At 37.5% G+C, this 13,591-nt stretch overlaps 2 protein-coding genes across 2 annotated transcripts; both read left to right on the top strand.

Moving 5' to 3' along the window:
* The first annotated feature begins 1,398 nt into the window (after nt 1-1,398).
* LOC103466098 (solute carrier family 22 member 7-like) lies at nt 1,399-5,743 on the top strand. The gene is made up of 10 exons (XM_008411472.2): nt 1,399-1,890; nt 2,012-2,115; nt 2,395-2,549; nt 2,649-2,817; nt 2,896-3,019; nt 3,294-3,403; nt 4,268-4,482; nt 4,593-4,701; nt 4,792-4,998; nt 5,216-5,743. The coding sequence occupies exons 1-10, from the start codon at nt 1,513-1,515 to the stop codon at nt 5,247-5,249; spliced, it is 1,605 nt and encodes a 534-aa protein (XP_008409694.1). The 5' UTR covers nt 1,399-1,512; the 3' UTR covers nt 5,250-5,743.
* A 1,752-nt stretch (nt 5,744-7,495) lies between these two features.
* LOC108165963 (solute carrier family 22 member 7-like) lies at nt 7,496-13,310 on the top strand. The gene is made up of 10 exons (XM_017303383.1): nt 7,496-8,663; nt 8,748-8,851; nt 10,011-10,165; nt 11,060-11,228; nt 11,361-11,484; nt 11,553-11,662; nt 12,097-12,311; nt 12,465-12,573; nt 12,733-12,939; nt 13,018-13,310. The coding sequence occupies exons 1-10, from the start codon at nt 8,283-8,285 to the stop codon at nt 13,058-13,060; spliced, it is 1,617 nt and encodes a 538-aa protein (XP_017158872.1). The 5' UTR covers nt 7,496-8,282; the 3' UTR covers nt 13,061-13,310.
* The last annotated feature ends 281 nt before the right edge of the window (nt 13,311-13,591 follow it).

The following is a 13,591-nucleotide window of genomic DNA, read 5'->3' as shown; positions in this document are numbered from 1 at the left end:
AGTATGTTTCCAATCCCCTAAATAACCCTAAATAATGTCAAGTGCAATTCCAGTCAGCAGACACGTAAGTAGTAAATAAAATCCAATTTAATGTGCACCTTCATCTCAGTGTAAATGCAGCTGTTACGTGAAGGAATCAGAGGTTTATTAGAGAACGTTTGTGAATAACAGCATCATGAAGACCAAGGAACACAACAGGTCAGGGATAAAACAGTGAAGAGGTTTGAAGCAGTTTTGAATATTTTACAGATTACTATTTAGTTCATCATCTGAAAATAGAACGAGCATGGCACAGCTGAATAGCTACCAAGTCATGGTAATTCACCAGATTGAGTGAATGGTTTAATGAAACCCTGCACATTTATTTGAATGGTCCAGTCAAAGTCTAGACCTAAATCCACTCAATAACTTTGAATTTTAAAACTTTAAATTTTGATTTAGCTACTCTGCAAAGAGCAATAAAATAAATATCTGTCTGAAAATGAACAAAGCCGTAGATAATTTACACCTATTACTGCAACAGAAGATGGTCCCAAAAAACCGGTACTGCCATGCGGGTCTGGTAACAAAGGAACATCACATCTGTCATTTCCTTTCTGCTTCACAATTATAAATTACTCTCTTTTGGTCTATCACATAAAATTCCTATAATAAACAACAAAGTATGTGGCCAGCTGTACTGCAAGCAACAACAAGTTTACATACTTGAGACAATGCAAGAACCTTTGTTTCACTTTTTAGTAATCATAGCTAATAAAACCACAACACAAGAGAACCACCTAACTCATATTAAAAACATAAACAAACCAAAATCCCCCTTTTTGTTGAGTCGCAAGATTTCTTTACATGACCTTAACTGTAATTGTTTTATCAACCAGCAGAGGTCGCATGTGCTTCAAATTTGAATACATAAATAAATGTTTTGTGTGTCCAGCCAAGGACGCTCTGTAACATCTTGTTCAGATTGTAAAAGAAAGGTTTATTTTCTCTTTATCTGTGATAAATCAGTGAATAATTACGAAAAAGTTTTAACATGGTTAATGAGACCTTGCTTTTTAAGGTTTCTGTCTGGACGCATATAAATTCTCCTCACAGATTCTTAATGGGAGCAAGATGTGGACTCAAATTGTTTAAGTTTAACAGTGTCTTCTGTTAAATATTTGCCTGTAACCAGCTGTACTTTTATCTTCAAGACATCTTACAGGAAAGTATCCGTCTGTCATACAGATATGCTGTATGCTTTTTAAGCTCCATAATAAAACTGTTTTGCTGCACGCCTGTCAAGATGCTCTAATCACAAAAGTTTAACATTTTCTGGTTTGAAAAAGATTTTAAAAAGGAGTTTACGTTTGCTAGAAAACAACTTTTTTTATTTTGGCGGCAAAAAATGTTTTAACTAGATATCTGTAATGATTAACAATGCGCTCCTAACTTTGTCTTTTCACTCCATGTCTTCTCACGTTGCTTCACTTTCACTGTATGTCTCCTCATTGACGTCTGATCCGCAGCAAAATGAAATTTGACAATGTACTTTCTGAAATTAACGGATTTGGAAAATTCCAAGTCAAGTTGTTCTTGATTCAGATGCTCTCTCGAATCACGCTGCCGTGCCATTTTCTGCTAAACAACTTTATGGGCGCTGTGCCCCCTCACCACTGCAACATCAGCACCCTGGAAGATGGAGGCATCTTTGGAAATTTGACTCCCCACCAGAAGCTGTTGGTTTCCATTCCAACGGAGCAAGATGGGACTCTTAGCTCATGTCAGATGTTTGCAAAGCCTCAATATGAGTATCTATCAGGCAACCGCAGTGAGGAGGCGTCCATTGTTGAGTGTCAGAGTGGATGGGTCTATGACAACAGCACCTTTAAATCTACCTTGGTAACTGAGGTAAGTGTTGTAGAAAAAGGTATTCGATCAAACATATAGACATATTCTATCTACCTAAATCCTGAAGTTGAATTTTTTTATTATTATTATTATTTAAAATTGACCAGATTGTCATTTGCAGTGGGATCTTGTCTGCAGCAGAAAAGGGATGAACAAAGCCACAGCTACAATTTTCTTTATTGGTGTCATGATCGGAGCCCCACTCTTTGGGTTTCTCAGTGACAGGTAAGGATTTAAATAAAAAATACTGTATAATATATAGTGCTGATGAGTCACTGTGCAAAAAGTTGAAACAAAAGCATCATATTTGCTCAAGTATATTCACAAAAATGTGTGCAATGCTACAAGTAAAGAAGTTAAGATGAATGAGAGAATTATGGGAGCTTTAGCTCAGTTAGAAAAGTTTGTTGTAAAGTTAGGCAATAACTGTGGAGTTTTATGTCAGTAAAAATTTTTTACCTTCTGAACATCTTGTAACTCTAAACTTATGTCCGTCATGACCAGGTTTGGGCGACGACGACTGCTGCTGGCGGCTTATATATCCTCCTTGACGTTTGCAGTTCTGAGCGCATTCTCCACATCTTATGTAATGTTCACCATCATGAGATTGTTCACAGGAATGTCCCTTGCAGGGATAAGCATTATCGCCATTGCTTTAAGTAAGAGAGACATTTCAACTGTGCTTCTTCTCCGTTGTTTATGTTACGTGCATTTTCATCTTCTGATCTAACTTTTCATCCATGCCATTGCTACTGCAGATGTTGAATGGTGCAGTATTGAGCGCAGGACTTTCTCAGGTGTAATCATAAGTCTGGACTGGACCCTTGGGAACTGGCTTTTGGCAGGGATTGCTTTCTTTGTGAGGGACTGGAGGATACTCCTTGTGGTTGTTACTTTGCCACTGATTTTGGCCATCTTTGCTTGGCGGTAATGAGGTTAAATCTTTTTACTGAAAGAAGCAAATTCTGTTGATGAAATAATGAAGTTTTTCGTCTGTCATTCCAGTTGGCTCCCAGAGTCTGCTAGGTGGCTTTTGGCAAAGAAAAATGCGGAAGCTGCACATCATTACATTGCAAAATGCGCTGAAACAAACAACAGGTCCAAGTGTATCGCTACCATCACGCCAAAGGTGTTGTGCCTTGGCACGATGTTCAGTTCCCTTGAAGTCTTTTATTTTGCGGTCATTTGATGCGTAACAGTGCAATGGAAGAAAAAAATGACAAAGGGTTTTCAAAATTAAACCCTGAAAAGTGTGGTGTCCATTTATACTCAATCCCCTTTATGTGTTAACCTAAACTATGAAACAAATAATTTTCTATACTGACAGTCTTATAAGTAGATTATTTTAAAATGTCTTGATTTGATCTTTCTGACTTTGCTCTATTTTTCTGTTTTTGTCAAAGACATTACTGGAATCTGCAGAAGTTGATACTGGAGATAAGAAGTACACTGTTGTTGATCTGTTCAGGACCCCAAATATAAGAAAAGTTGCCATATGCTCAGGGATCGTATGGTATGTATTATTTTAAAGTGAGTGGGTCAGTAGTTTGTTAAGTGGTAACTTGGTAACAGAAACTTATGTTTGAGTTGCGATTGTTAACATGGTGCCGCAGAAGAAGAAGAAAACACGAGGGGAAACATCTTACCCATTTGAAGGTTCATGCTGTGAACACAATTGGTGGTCTTTCTGGAAAGTGTTAAAACGCTTAAATGAATATTTTATTGGATAATTTTACACTGACATTTAGCTAAATAGAACATTTGATATGAAAATATTGAGTCGTTACTTAACAGTATAATTCTCGTAATAGCATATCAGCAGATACTGAAAGGATAGGCCGATCAATCCAAACCGCATCAACTGTGTTGCTCTCTACAGGTTTGTCAGCTGCTAACGGGTGTATCAGCACTGCTGGTATATTGCAAAAAGTTGTCAGGCTACAACAGTGTTTCTCAACCCTGGTCCTCACCGCCCCCCTGCTCTGCATGTTTTAGATGTGCCTCTACTCCAGAACAGCTGATTCAAATGATTGCATGACATCAAGTACTGCAGAAGCCTGTTATTCACCCAGAGACAATTCAGGTGTGTGGCAGAAGAGAAATAACTAAAACATGCAGGACAGGGGGTCAGTGAGGACCAGGGTTGAGAAACACTGGGCTACAATATAATGTTGGTCTCTGTGGAAGATAACTCCAAAATATTAATGTTATGTTTCAGATATCTATTTTATTGATGAGTTTCAGAAAACTCTGAGAAAACAACAAAGGAAACAAATTTGGGTTTAACTACTCGTTCAAAAAGTTTATGGTTGCCTTATAAAGAAAAAGTGAGAATAGCAAAGAAAGTGCTTAAAGTAAAATGTTGTTTGTCTTCTAGGTTTGGAGTGGCATTTACCTATTATGGAATAAGTCTAAACATTACAGGCTTTGGACTAAATCCATTCCTCACACAATTCATCTTTGCTTCAATCGAAATGCCGATGAAGATTGGCGTCTATTTCTCCTTGGAGAAAATTGGTCGAAGGCGCTGTGAGATGGCAGCTCTGCTGTCTGCGGGAATCTGTCTATTCATCAATATTTTTGTTTCAAAAGGTACAATTTTAATTTAAAACTGTCGCTTTTGGTTAGAAATACATTCCTAAGATTGTTCTTCGCTTTCAGATGTTTTGTGGCACATCTAATCACTGTGGACTTTTCCCCAGATAAGTGGATTATTCGGACCATTGTGGCCGTCCTGGGAAAATCCATGTCAGAGGCTTCATTTACCATCATGTATCTTTACACAACTGAACTTTATCCTACTGTAGTGCGGTCAGTCGAACATATATAGTTATGTTTATTAAGGATGTTTGATTTTGTTGTGATCGGAAGGTTCCCAATAACCTTTTTGTCCTTTTCCAGGCAGAATGGTCTAGGCTACACCTCGTTTGTGGCACGGCTAGGCGTGTCCATCTCTCCGCTCATTATGCTCTTGGAAGACGTGTGGCAGTTCCTCCCCGCCGCCACTTACTGTGCCGTGGCGGTTAGCTCCGGTTTGGCTGCTTCACTCCTGCCTGAAACATTAAACACCGAGCTGCCAGAGTTCATCGAAGACATTGAGAAACCCAGGTAAAAAGGAAAAGACGTTTCAAGGGAACATTATGTGTAATCCAATATCAAATAGGTTTAGTTTAGTTATTTACAGAACCTCCCAGTACAAAGGTGTAATTTAAGCACATTGCATAAACACAGAACATTTTTTAATGCCTTTGGAAATGTTTTCTTTTTCTCTTTTTTTTGAAGGATATGTGTATGGAGAAATAAGTGAGTTTTATTTGTATTGCAGGAACAAGTCAACACGGAAGATGGTCTTTCAGTAAAAAGGATAAACAACCAGTAACAGGATATTTTTAACAACAAAACTGATTTTGAAACAAGAAAACAAAAAGAGAAAACATTATCCTTGACTATTCACTATCCTCATCCTCCTGGAATCTGACTTTGGACTTTGACACCAAATCCCATGAAATTCATGAAATTAACTTCTATTGGCATCACTGGCACACCACTAAACTGGTCTAAATATTGTTCCTCTGACACATAGGTTTATTCACATCAAAGCCTTTATATGTTTCCAGTTCCACACGTCAATGCAAGCTAAACCTTTCAGATGTCGGACATCTAGTCTTCACTCTCCTCCATAAATCATCTGTAATCTTATTGTATGAATTATCGTCAAGTCCCAGTTTAAAATAATTTGTTTGTATTTCCTTTTAATTCATGTAAAGCACTTTGAATTTCCTTGTTGCTGAAAATGGGCTACATAATAAAATAACCTTACCTTACCTATAATAAAACAATTACTGTAATGTCATTTTGTCTCTTTGCGATGTTTTGTGCTTCAATTTAATAATTTTAACTTTATTGTCTCTTCTGGTTGCTCCGTGAAGTCAGTGTGTTTTGAAAAGTATATAAATAAAATCTATTTTTTATACCAATAAAATGCTTAATCTCAAAATGTGTTGTCTTGTTAGTTTCTTTTTATCTGTTCAATAGTATACATAAATGTGCTTAAATCAGGACACCTTACTAAGTGTCCTGTTTTAATTATGCCCAATGGTGTGGTAACTTTTAACTGGGATGACTTTCAAATCACAATAAATGTGTGACATTTAATAAATCCACAAATTCTGTTGTCAGCTTACTAAAAATTATTTCCATATGTGACTTTTAATGAAAATAACACTTGAAAAGTTAGTTAACTTTAAAAATGACAAGTGTGAATTACAGTTTAAGACTGTAAAACGTAAAACATGCAATCACGTCAGTGCACACAACATAATCCTCATTATATGGATTGGCCTGGATTACGTGTTAAGTCAGGGGTCCCCAAACTTTTTCCTGTGAGGGCCACATAACTTCTCCCTTCTCTGGTGGGGGGCCGGAGTCAGTTTGTAACAGAAAACGTGTGACCATTACAGGAGTGCCTAAATGTAAAAATGTATTGTTTTCCAGAAAGCACAATCAAATAACCTTCTCTGCGTTCTTCATAGAACAAAAGTCAGGAAATAAATAATAACACTATTAATTAAATAAATAATAACCAAATAACCCTCTCTGGGATCTTCACAGAAAAAATCCAGGAAGGATTATAGTCCGTATTTTCCTAACTATGAGCCTCACCGGACTATAAGCCACAACCCCAGTTTTTTTTTTGTTTTTTTTTTTAAACCAGTAAACATACACATATAAGCCGCATATATCTCTGCCGCTCCAAGTTTTCCACAACGATGTAGCAGGAGCAGAGGGGGGTGGACAGCCAAAATCTAAGTCATAACATTTCAATTGAATATCACATTTATTAGGATTGAAAAAGAAAAAGTTGCCAAGATTAGATTTAACTGAACTGATTACGGTAGTTTCTGAACGGTAACTGTAACAGTAAAAGTGCTGATCCTTCGTGTTGCTACTAGCATGTGCTAAATGAAAATGGGCGCCTTCTTCTTCTGCTGCTTCTTTAAATTTCAACAGCAGCTTGCATCCATTATTGCTGCACTACTACCATCTACTGGATCCTAATATCTATACCTCAAATTCTCATAATGATCCCAGTATTATAAAAAAAAACAAAAATCTTATTTTTCCCCTCAATGCTATTTAACTGATCAACAATATTCTCACATTTCAATTTCTTATTAAAATCTAATTCCGTTTTAATGGGAGCTTTCTTCTTTTATTTCCAATTTTGACTTCCAATGATTCACTTCCTGCTAAAGAGCTCCCTGGTGGTTGAAGAAAAATCCACATATCCATGGCTTATAGTCCGGAAAATACAGTATATGAAAAAAACTTAATACTCTCTGGTATTGTTCAGGGGGCCGGACCAAATGTGGAGGCGGGCCGGATCCGGCCCGCGGGCCGTAGTTTGGGGACCACTGTGCTAAGTCATTAGAGTTCTATGGAAAGCAGCAAAGAGTTTATTGCAATTTTAGTTCAAGAGACACCGGAAAGTAAAAGAGCAGTAAATGACAAATTGCAGCAAAACAACGCTTTGTTTTCAGGTTTTATTAAAAGAAATGGAAGATATGAAATAATATGACAGATTTCAGTAACAGACGCATTATTGTCCTGTTAGTGATACTAATGAATTGCAGCATCTGTTACACAAGGATTATTTTCTCACTGTGCTTTTCAACACAATACATGAGGAAACTCTAAGGAACTCAGTGCATGTCTGAACATTGTAGATTTACTCATCTGAAATCTTTGCATTAATTCCTAAACAACTGTAAATTCTAAAGCAAATGTAAACACTGGTACATATTGTTCTGCTATGTTTGCCACAGTATGGCAACAGAACATAAACCTTTTCAAAAGGAATCTTACTTATTTTTTCCAATACTTTTTTTTTCATTTATATTCAGTGTCAATGTCCTGTTAACATAAACCCCAGGAGCAGGGTGTGATAAACTCACTACACCACATTATGTGATACTATAAAATCTTCATGATAGTGATTCTAAACATCAGTTGTTTCTGCAGAGTCATAGCTGGTATCTTGTGCCCCAGTTATTTCTGTAACTAACACCTGAAGGATCCAGAGACACTAAGAGCCAAGTCCTTTGGTTTCACAGAACAGAGGTCCTAGATCATTTACTCAAGAACGTCAATGAAGCCGATGGTTTTGCTTACAGGTATGGGTTAATCAAACCAAGGAACACTTCAAGAACTGTCTGACGGAAAAAGTTATTTATTGAAAAACAATAGTTACATGACAAGCTCTAGTGAGCAGAGCTGTATGTCCATTAACCAGAGGTCTGTAACAGAGACAAAAAAAAGATGCACTTTTCAGTTCCCTGCCTCCTGTGTGGTGCTTTCCTCCACTCTCTGGCACTACATCATCTGTCAGCAAGATGAAGTTTGAGAATGTGCTTGCAGAGGTTAATGGCTTTGGCAGATTTCAGATTAGGACACTTCTTTTGCTGGTCATTCCTCGTATGACTTTGCCATTTCACTTCCTGCTTAATAACTTCATCTCGGTGATTCCTTCTCACCGCTGCAACATCAGTGCATTAGACGATGGAGAAATATTTGGGAATTTATCTATTGAAGACAAGCTCGTTGTCAGTATTCCTTTACAGAGTGATGGGAGCCCGAGCTCGTGTCAGATGTTTGCGGAGCCTCAGTACCACCTGCTGTATAACTCTACCAACTCCACTGATCTACCTACGATTTCATGCCAGGACGGGTGGGTTTATGACAACAGCATCTTTAAATCGACTCTCGCCACCGAGGTAAGCTTTGTCGGTATGTTTTTTTTTCCGTTATCATGAATTAGTGGTTTATCCCTTATCCCCGTTATCTGTGTTTTGTTTTAGTGGGACCTGGTTTGTGATAAGAGAAGTGTGAACAGAGTCACAGCCACCATCTTCTTCATGGGGGTTATGTTTGGAGCAGCGGTTTTTGGCTATCTTAGTGACAGGTGTGGATATTCCCCACATGTTTCCAGTCAGTTGGTTTATATATGTATTTAAAACATTCCGGAAAGTTTTAAATTATGACAAAATCAGAAGCACTAAATGATATTGCTAAAGTAGAAGATCATATGTTCATTTATATAAACATCAGTGCTGGCATATAGTGTCAGATGTCTTGTGTGATCACTTAGAAACACTTGCATAAACAGAAATAATAAAAAAATAATGGGGTTTTTTTTTAATCAATGTATTTTCTTCCTGTGCATGTGTGGGTTCTTTTTGGGCCCTTTGGCTGTGTCCTACATTAAGATAATAAGGCTGTTGAGTTAATTACCGTATTTTCCGGACTATAAGCCGCACCGGACTATAAGCCGCAGATATCTCTTCCGCTACAGGTTTTCCACAACGATGTAGCAAAGGGGGGCGGACACCCAAAATTTGAGTCATAACATTTCAATTGAATATCACATTTATTATGGTTGAAAAAGAAAAAAGGTGCCAATTTTAGATTTAATTGAACTTATTACGGTAGTTTCTGAACGTAACTAACAGTAAAAGTGCTGATCCTTCGTGTCTGATACTAGCATGTGCTAAATGAAAATGGGCGCCTTCTTCTTCTTCTTCTTCTTTAGATTTCAAAGGCAGCTTGCATCCATTATTGCTGCACTACTGCCATCTACTGGATCCTAATATCTATACCTCAAATTCTCATGATCCCAGTATTATTTAATAAAACAAAAATCTTCTTTTTCCCCTCAATGCTATTAAACTGATCAACAACATTCTCAAATTTCAATTCCCTATTAAAACCTAATTCCGTTTTAATGGGCGCTTTCTTTTTTTATTTCCAATTTCGACTTCCAATGATTCACTTCCTGCTAAAGAGCAGAAAGTTGAAGAAAGAAAAATCCACATAAAATCCGCACCAGACTATAAACCGCAAGGTTCAAAGTTTAGGAAAAAAGTAGTGGCTTATAGTCCGGAAAATACGGTAGTCTCTTTAGGAGTGAGGATGTGCATGCATGGTTGTTTGTCGTCTGGATCCAAATGTTGCTCTGTATACATTTATACGCAATAAGTTGTGACTGCAATCATTTGGACTGCAGTCTATTTTTTGAATTTTAAATAGTCTTATTTATTCAATAATTATATTCATTCTCACAGGTTTGGCCGGAAGAGAACACTTCTGGTGTCCTACATAATGACCGCCATCTTTGGTTTTGCAAGTGCTTTCTCTTATAATTTCAACATGTTTGCTGTCATGAGATTTTTCACTGGATTTGGGATTTCTGGAGTCAGTATAATCACCATTGTTCTATGTAAGTTGTCTGTCACCACATCAAAAATGTTGTTCTGTATCAGAGGTTTGAACTGATGACCACTCGTAATCTTGTTCTTTTGCTCACATCCCAAAACTCATGACCACAGTTGAAGATAGGAATGTAGATTGACCGGATTTCTCTTCACAATATACTGCAGATGTCAGACTATCGATCTCCTGCCCCATTTTCCCCTCATTTGTGAACAAGACCTAAAGATACTCAAACTCCTCCAGCTGGTTGTAGGACTTTGTACCAAACCTGAAGAGGGCAATCTACATTTTTCCAGTTCAAGACCATGGTTTCCAAAGTTTGAGGATGGCTCTTTATTTCAAACGTGACTGCACAGCAGTGCAAAAAGCAAGCTCCATAAAATGATGAATGAGTGAGAAAACTTGACTGACCAACATGAAGTCCTGACCTCAACCCAACAGAACACCTCTGGAATGAATTAGAAAGTAGACTTTCAGCCAGGCTTTGTCATCCAACATCAGCGTCTGATCTCTCAAATGTCCGTTTAGAAAAAATAACAGGCTGCACAAACACATTCCTAAACTTTGTTGACACTTTTCAGAGTTTAAGCTCCTATAGCTGCAAATAATGGGCCAATTCCATACTAAAGGTTTTGTATTTAAAATAGAATGCCATTAAAGTTATGTGAATAAAAGGAGGTGCTATTATGCTGTAAATCTGATCAAATGTTTTTCCATTATTGTCTTGGTTTATGGTACTGTAAAGCAAAATCTTAACATTTACAACAAAAAGTTTTCTATTTATACAGAAAATCTTGACTGTGAAATAAAATACTAAGCTCCCTTGAATGAATCTTAATTTTAGTCTGTTGATTTTATGTTCTGTTCTCTTTCAATACCTTTAATGTTCTTTTTTTGACAGGTGTAGAATGGGTCGGAATCAAGCATCGTACCTTGGTGGGAGTCCTAATGAGTTTGGACTGGAGTTTTTCAACGATTCTGCTGCCCGGTGTGGCCTACTTTGTGAATGATTGGAGATACCTGACTGCCACTGTGACCAGCCCACTGCTGCTGGCTATAATCTGTTGGCGGTAAGCAGGAACTGGTTAGATTTAAACAGTAAAAAGAAAGTAAGCATTCACTCCTGTTTGTAGAAGCAAGTGCATTTTTGAACATTAGAAAATCTTTTGTTTTGAGTCATGCCGCCAACTGTTCTTATGCAGGTGGCTCCCAGAGTCTGCCAGATGGTTGATAAGTACTGGAAAAGTGAATAGTGCTCATTTTTACCTGACGAAGTGTGCAAAACTCAACCGCAGAGAGGAGTTCATGGCTGACCTAAAACCTGAGGTACAACAATTTCCACATTGTCTTCATGTAAAGAGCTTTTTGTTTAAATTTCTCTTTAAATTGTCCAGATTCTCTCCAAAGTAATACTTGTTGAGGATGAAAATAGAAAATACTCCTACATGGACCTTGTGAAGACTCCCAGAATGAGACGACTTGCTCTACTAACTGGCATTGTTTGGTATATAAACATTTTTTATCGTTTTTCAAACTGTGATATCACAGGGCCTAGCAAAAGCAGTAATACCTCTTTAATGTTTTTATTGTGATTTAGTACATTGGCTTTACACATCGTGAGGCTATAGACTCTAGAATAATAGAGTATTACTCTGTTCGTCTTTCAAAATAGCTCCAGTCTGATCACCCTTAGTTTCATCTGTCAAAATCAGTTTTGTGATTTTGTTAGGGATTCCTGATTTGACTTAGGTTTAAACTAAAAACCTACACACCAATAGTTTGGACTCTATTTTATTGTTCGACAGGAAGCAGTTTCAGCAGCAGAAATACAACACGTGACACAAACTAGCCAATCAGAAACCAGCATTCATAAAACTTTTTTTTCTTGTTTTTTACTAAACACATTTCTTGTTGTGTTTTTTTTTTTTTTACCTGTAGGTTTGGAGTGGCCTGCGTCTATTATGGAATCAGCTTAAATGTTCCTGGGTTTGGAGTGGACATTTATCTCACGCAGTTCATCTACGCCATCTCCGAAATCCCAGGAAAAATCTTCATCATTTTCTTTTTGAACAAATTAGGCCGAAGATGGACTCAGGCTGGAACACTTGGCTTCACAGGGCTGTGTTTGTTCTGCAACATTTTTGTCCCTCAGAGTAAATCAGAAATCTAAGCATGTATTTCTCATAACCAGAAAGCTTGCAGTAGCATTTACACATGACAAACATTTGAATTGTCAGTGACTTGAAGCGACCATGAAATCATGAATTGTGAAAGAATACCTAATAAAAGTAGTTTTTTTCTTTCAGATCTGTGGATAACAAGGACGGTTTTTGGAGCTGCAGGCAAGATGTTTGCAGAAGCAGCTTTTACAACTGTGTTCCTGTACACAACAGAGCTTTATCCGACTGTCATGAGGTCTGAAGAAAACATTTGACCTCTTTTTGTCTAGTCAGACACATTTTAGTATCCAGGAAAACAGATTTGCAAGCATGTTATTCTCATAAAAACAATAGTAAGAAAAATATCTGTAAATAAGGACTCGAAATTAAAATGATTCTGTGTTGGCTTATACAGGCAAAACGGACTTGGTTTCAGCTCTTTCGCTGCTCGCACTGGTGTGTCTCTATCCCCCCTGGTGATGATTCTTGAGGACGTCAGGTCTTACCTACCAAATATCATTTTCACCTTGGTGGCTTGCATTGGAACTGTGTCAACTTCTTTTCTTCCTGAGACACTAAACGTCCGTCTCCCGGAGACCATCGAAGACATTGAACAGACAAGGTAACATGCAATAAAAACTGTCTGTTTTTAGCAAAACCTAAAAACGACGGCTTTGTGAAAACATATTTTGTTTTGCAGAAGACGATCAATACCGACATCCGATGATAACGCGACTCTGTGACTGCTTTTGGGCATGAAAAACAAAATGGTCGATTTCCACTGGAGAATAATTGTCTACAATGTTAATCTGCTATACAAACTCTACTCTGTTGTTTGATGAAATGCTTTGATGTCGTGAGCAGAACCTGTTTGTTTCTGACACTGATTAGAAACAGTAAAGTATGTCTCAGTCTGATGCTAAAATTAAGTGATTGTCATGTAAATCCTTGAAGAATCTACAACTTTAAAATAAAATTACACACTAAATGGTGTACGTCAGTGTCGTGACTGTGTCCTTTTAAATTTATTCATCGACAACGTTGAGGCTGCTGCAGCCTCCTGATGGGAAAATAATTGGTCCCATCAGGAATGTGTCCATGTTCATAAGGGCTCGTTAAAATCTGATCAGACTGTGCCAACGACAATTCCTTGCATTACAATCCATCCTCAGTAATTGGATGTCAACTACTGCTTTACATGAAAATAAATATGTATCCGTGTCACACAGTGGGCTGTCATCAGAGCAATCAACAGGCCTGCTGTTGTTTTTGTA

The sequence above is a fragment of the Poecilia reticulata genome, linkage group LG1 (genome assembly GCF_000633615.1).
Source record: "Poecilia reticulata strain Guanapo linkage group LG1, Guppy_female_1.0+MT, whole genome shotgun sequence".
NCBI classification, from domain to species: domain Eukaryota; kingdom Metazoa; phylum Chordata; class Actinopteri; order Cyprinodontiformes; family Poeciliidae; genus Poecilia; species Poecilia reticulata.
This window is presented reverse-complemented; position numbering and strand designations above follow the sequence as displayed.

Excerpts from the sequence above, each read along its gene's own strand:
- LOC103466098 (XM_008411472.2), top strand. The coding sequence starts at position 1,513 with ATGAAATTTGACAATGTACTTTCTGAAATTAACGGATTTGGAAAATTC. Across the intron at positions 2,550-2,648 it reads CATTATCGCCATTGCTTTAA|ATGTTGAATGGTGCAGTATT; the intron begins GTAAGAGAGACA and ends TTGCTACTGCAG. Across the intron at positions 2,818-2,895 it reads TTGGCCATCTTTGCTTGGCG|TTGGCTCCCAGAGTCTGCTA; the intron begins GTAATGAGGTTA and ends CTGTCATTCCAG.
- LOC108165963 (XM_017303383.1), top strand. The coding sequence starts at position 8,283 with ATGAAGTTTGAGAATGTGCTTGCAGAGGTTAATGGCTTTGGCAGATTT. Across the intron at positions 10,166-11,059 it reads TATAATCACCATTGTTCTAT|GTGTAGAATGGGTCGGAATC; the intron begins GTAAGTTGTCTG and ends TTTTTTTGACAG. Across the intron at positions 11,485-11,552 it reads TGGCTGACCTAAAACCTGAG|ATTCTCTCCAAAGTAATACT; the intron begins GTACAACAATTT and ends TAAATTGTCCAG.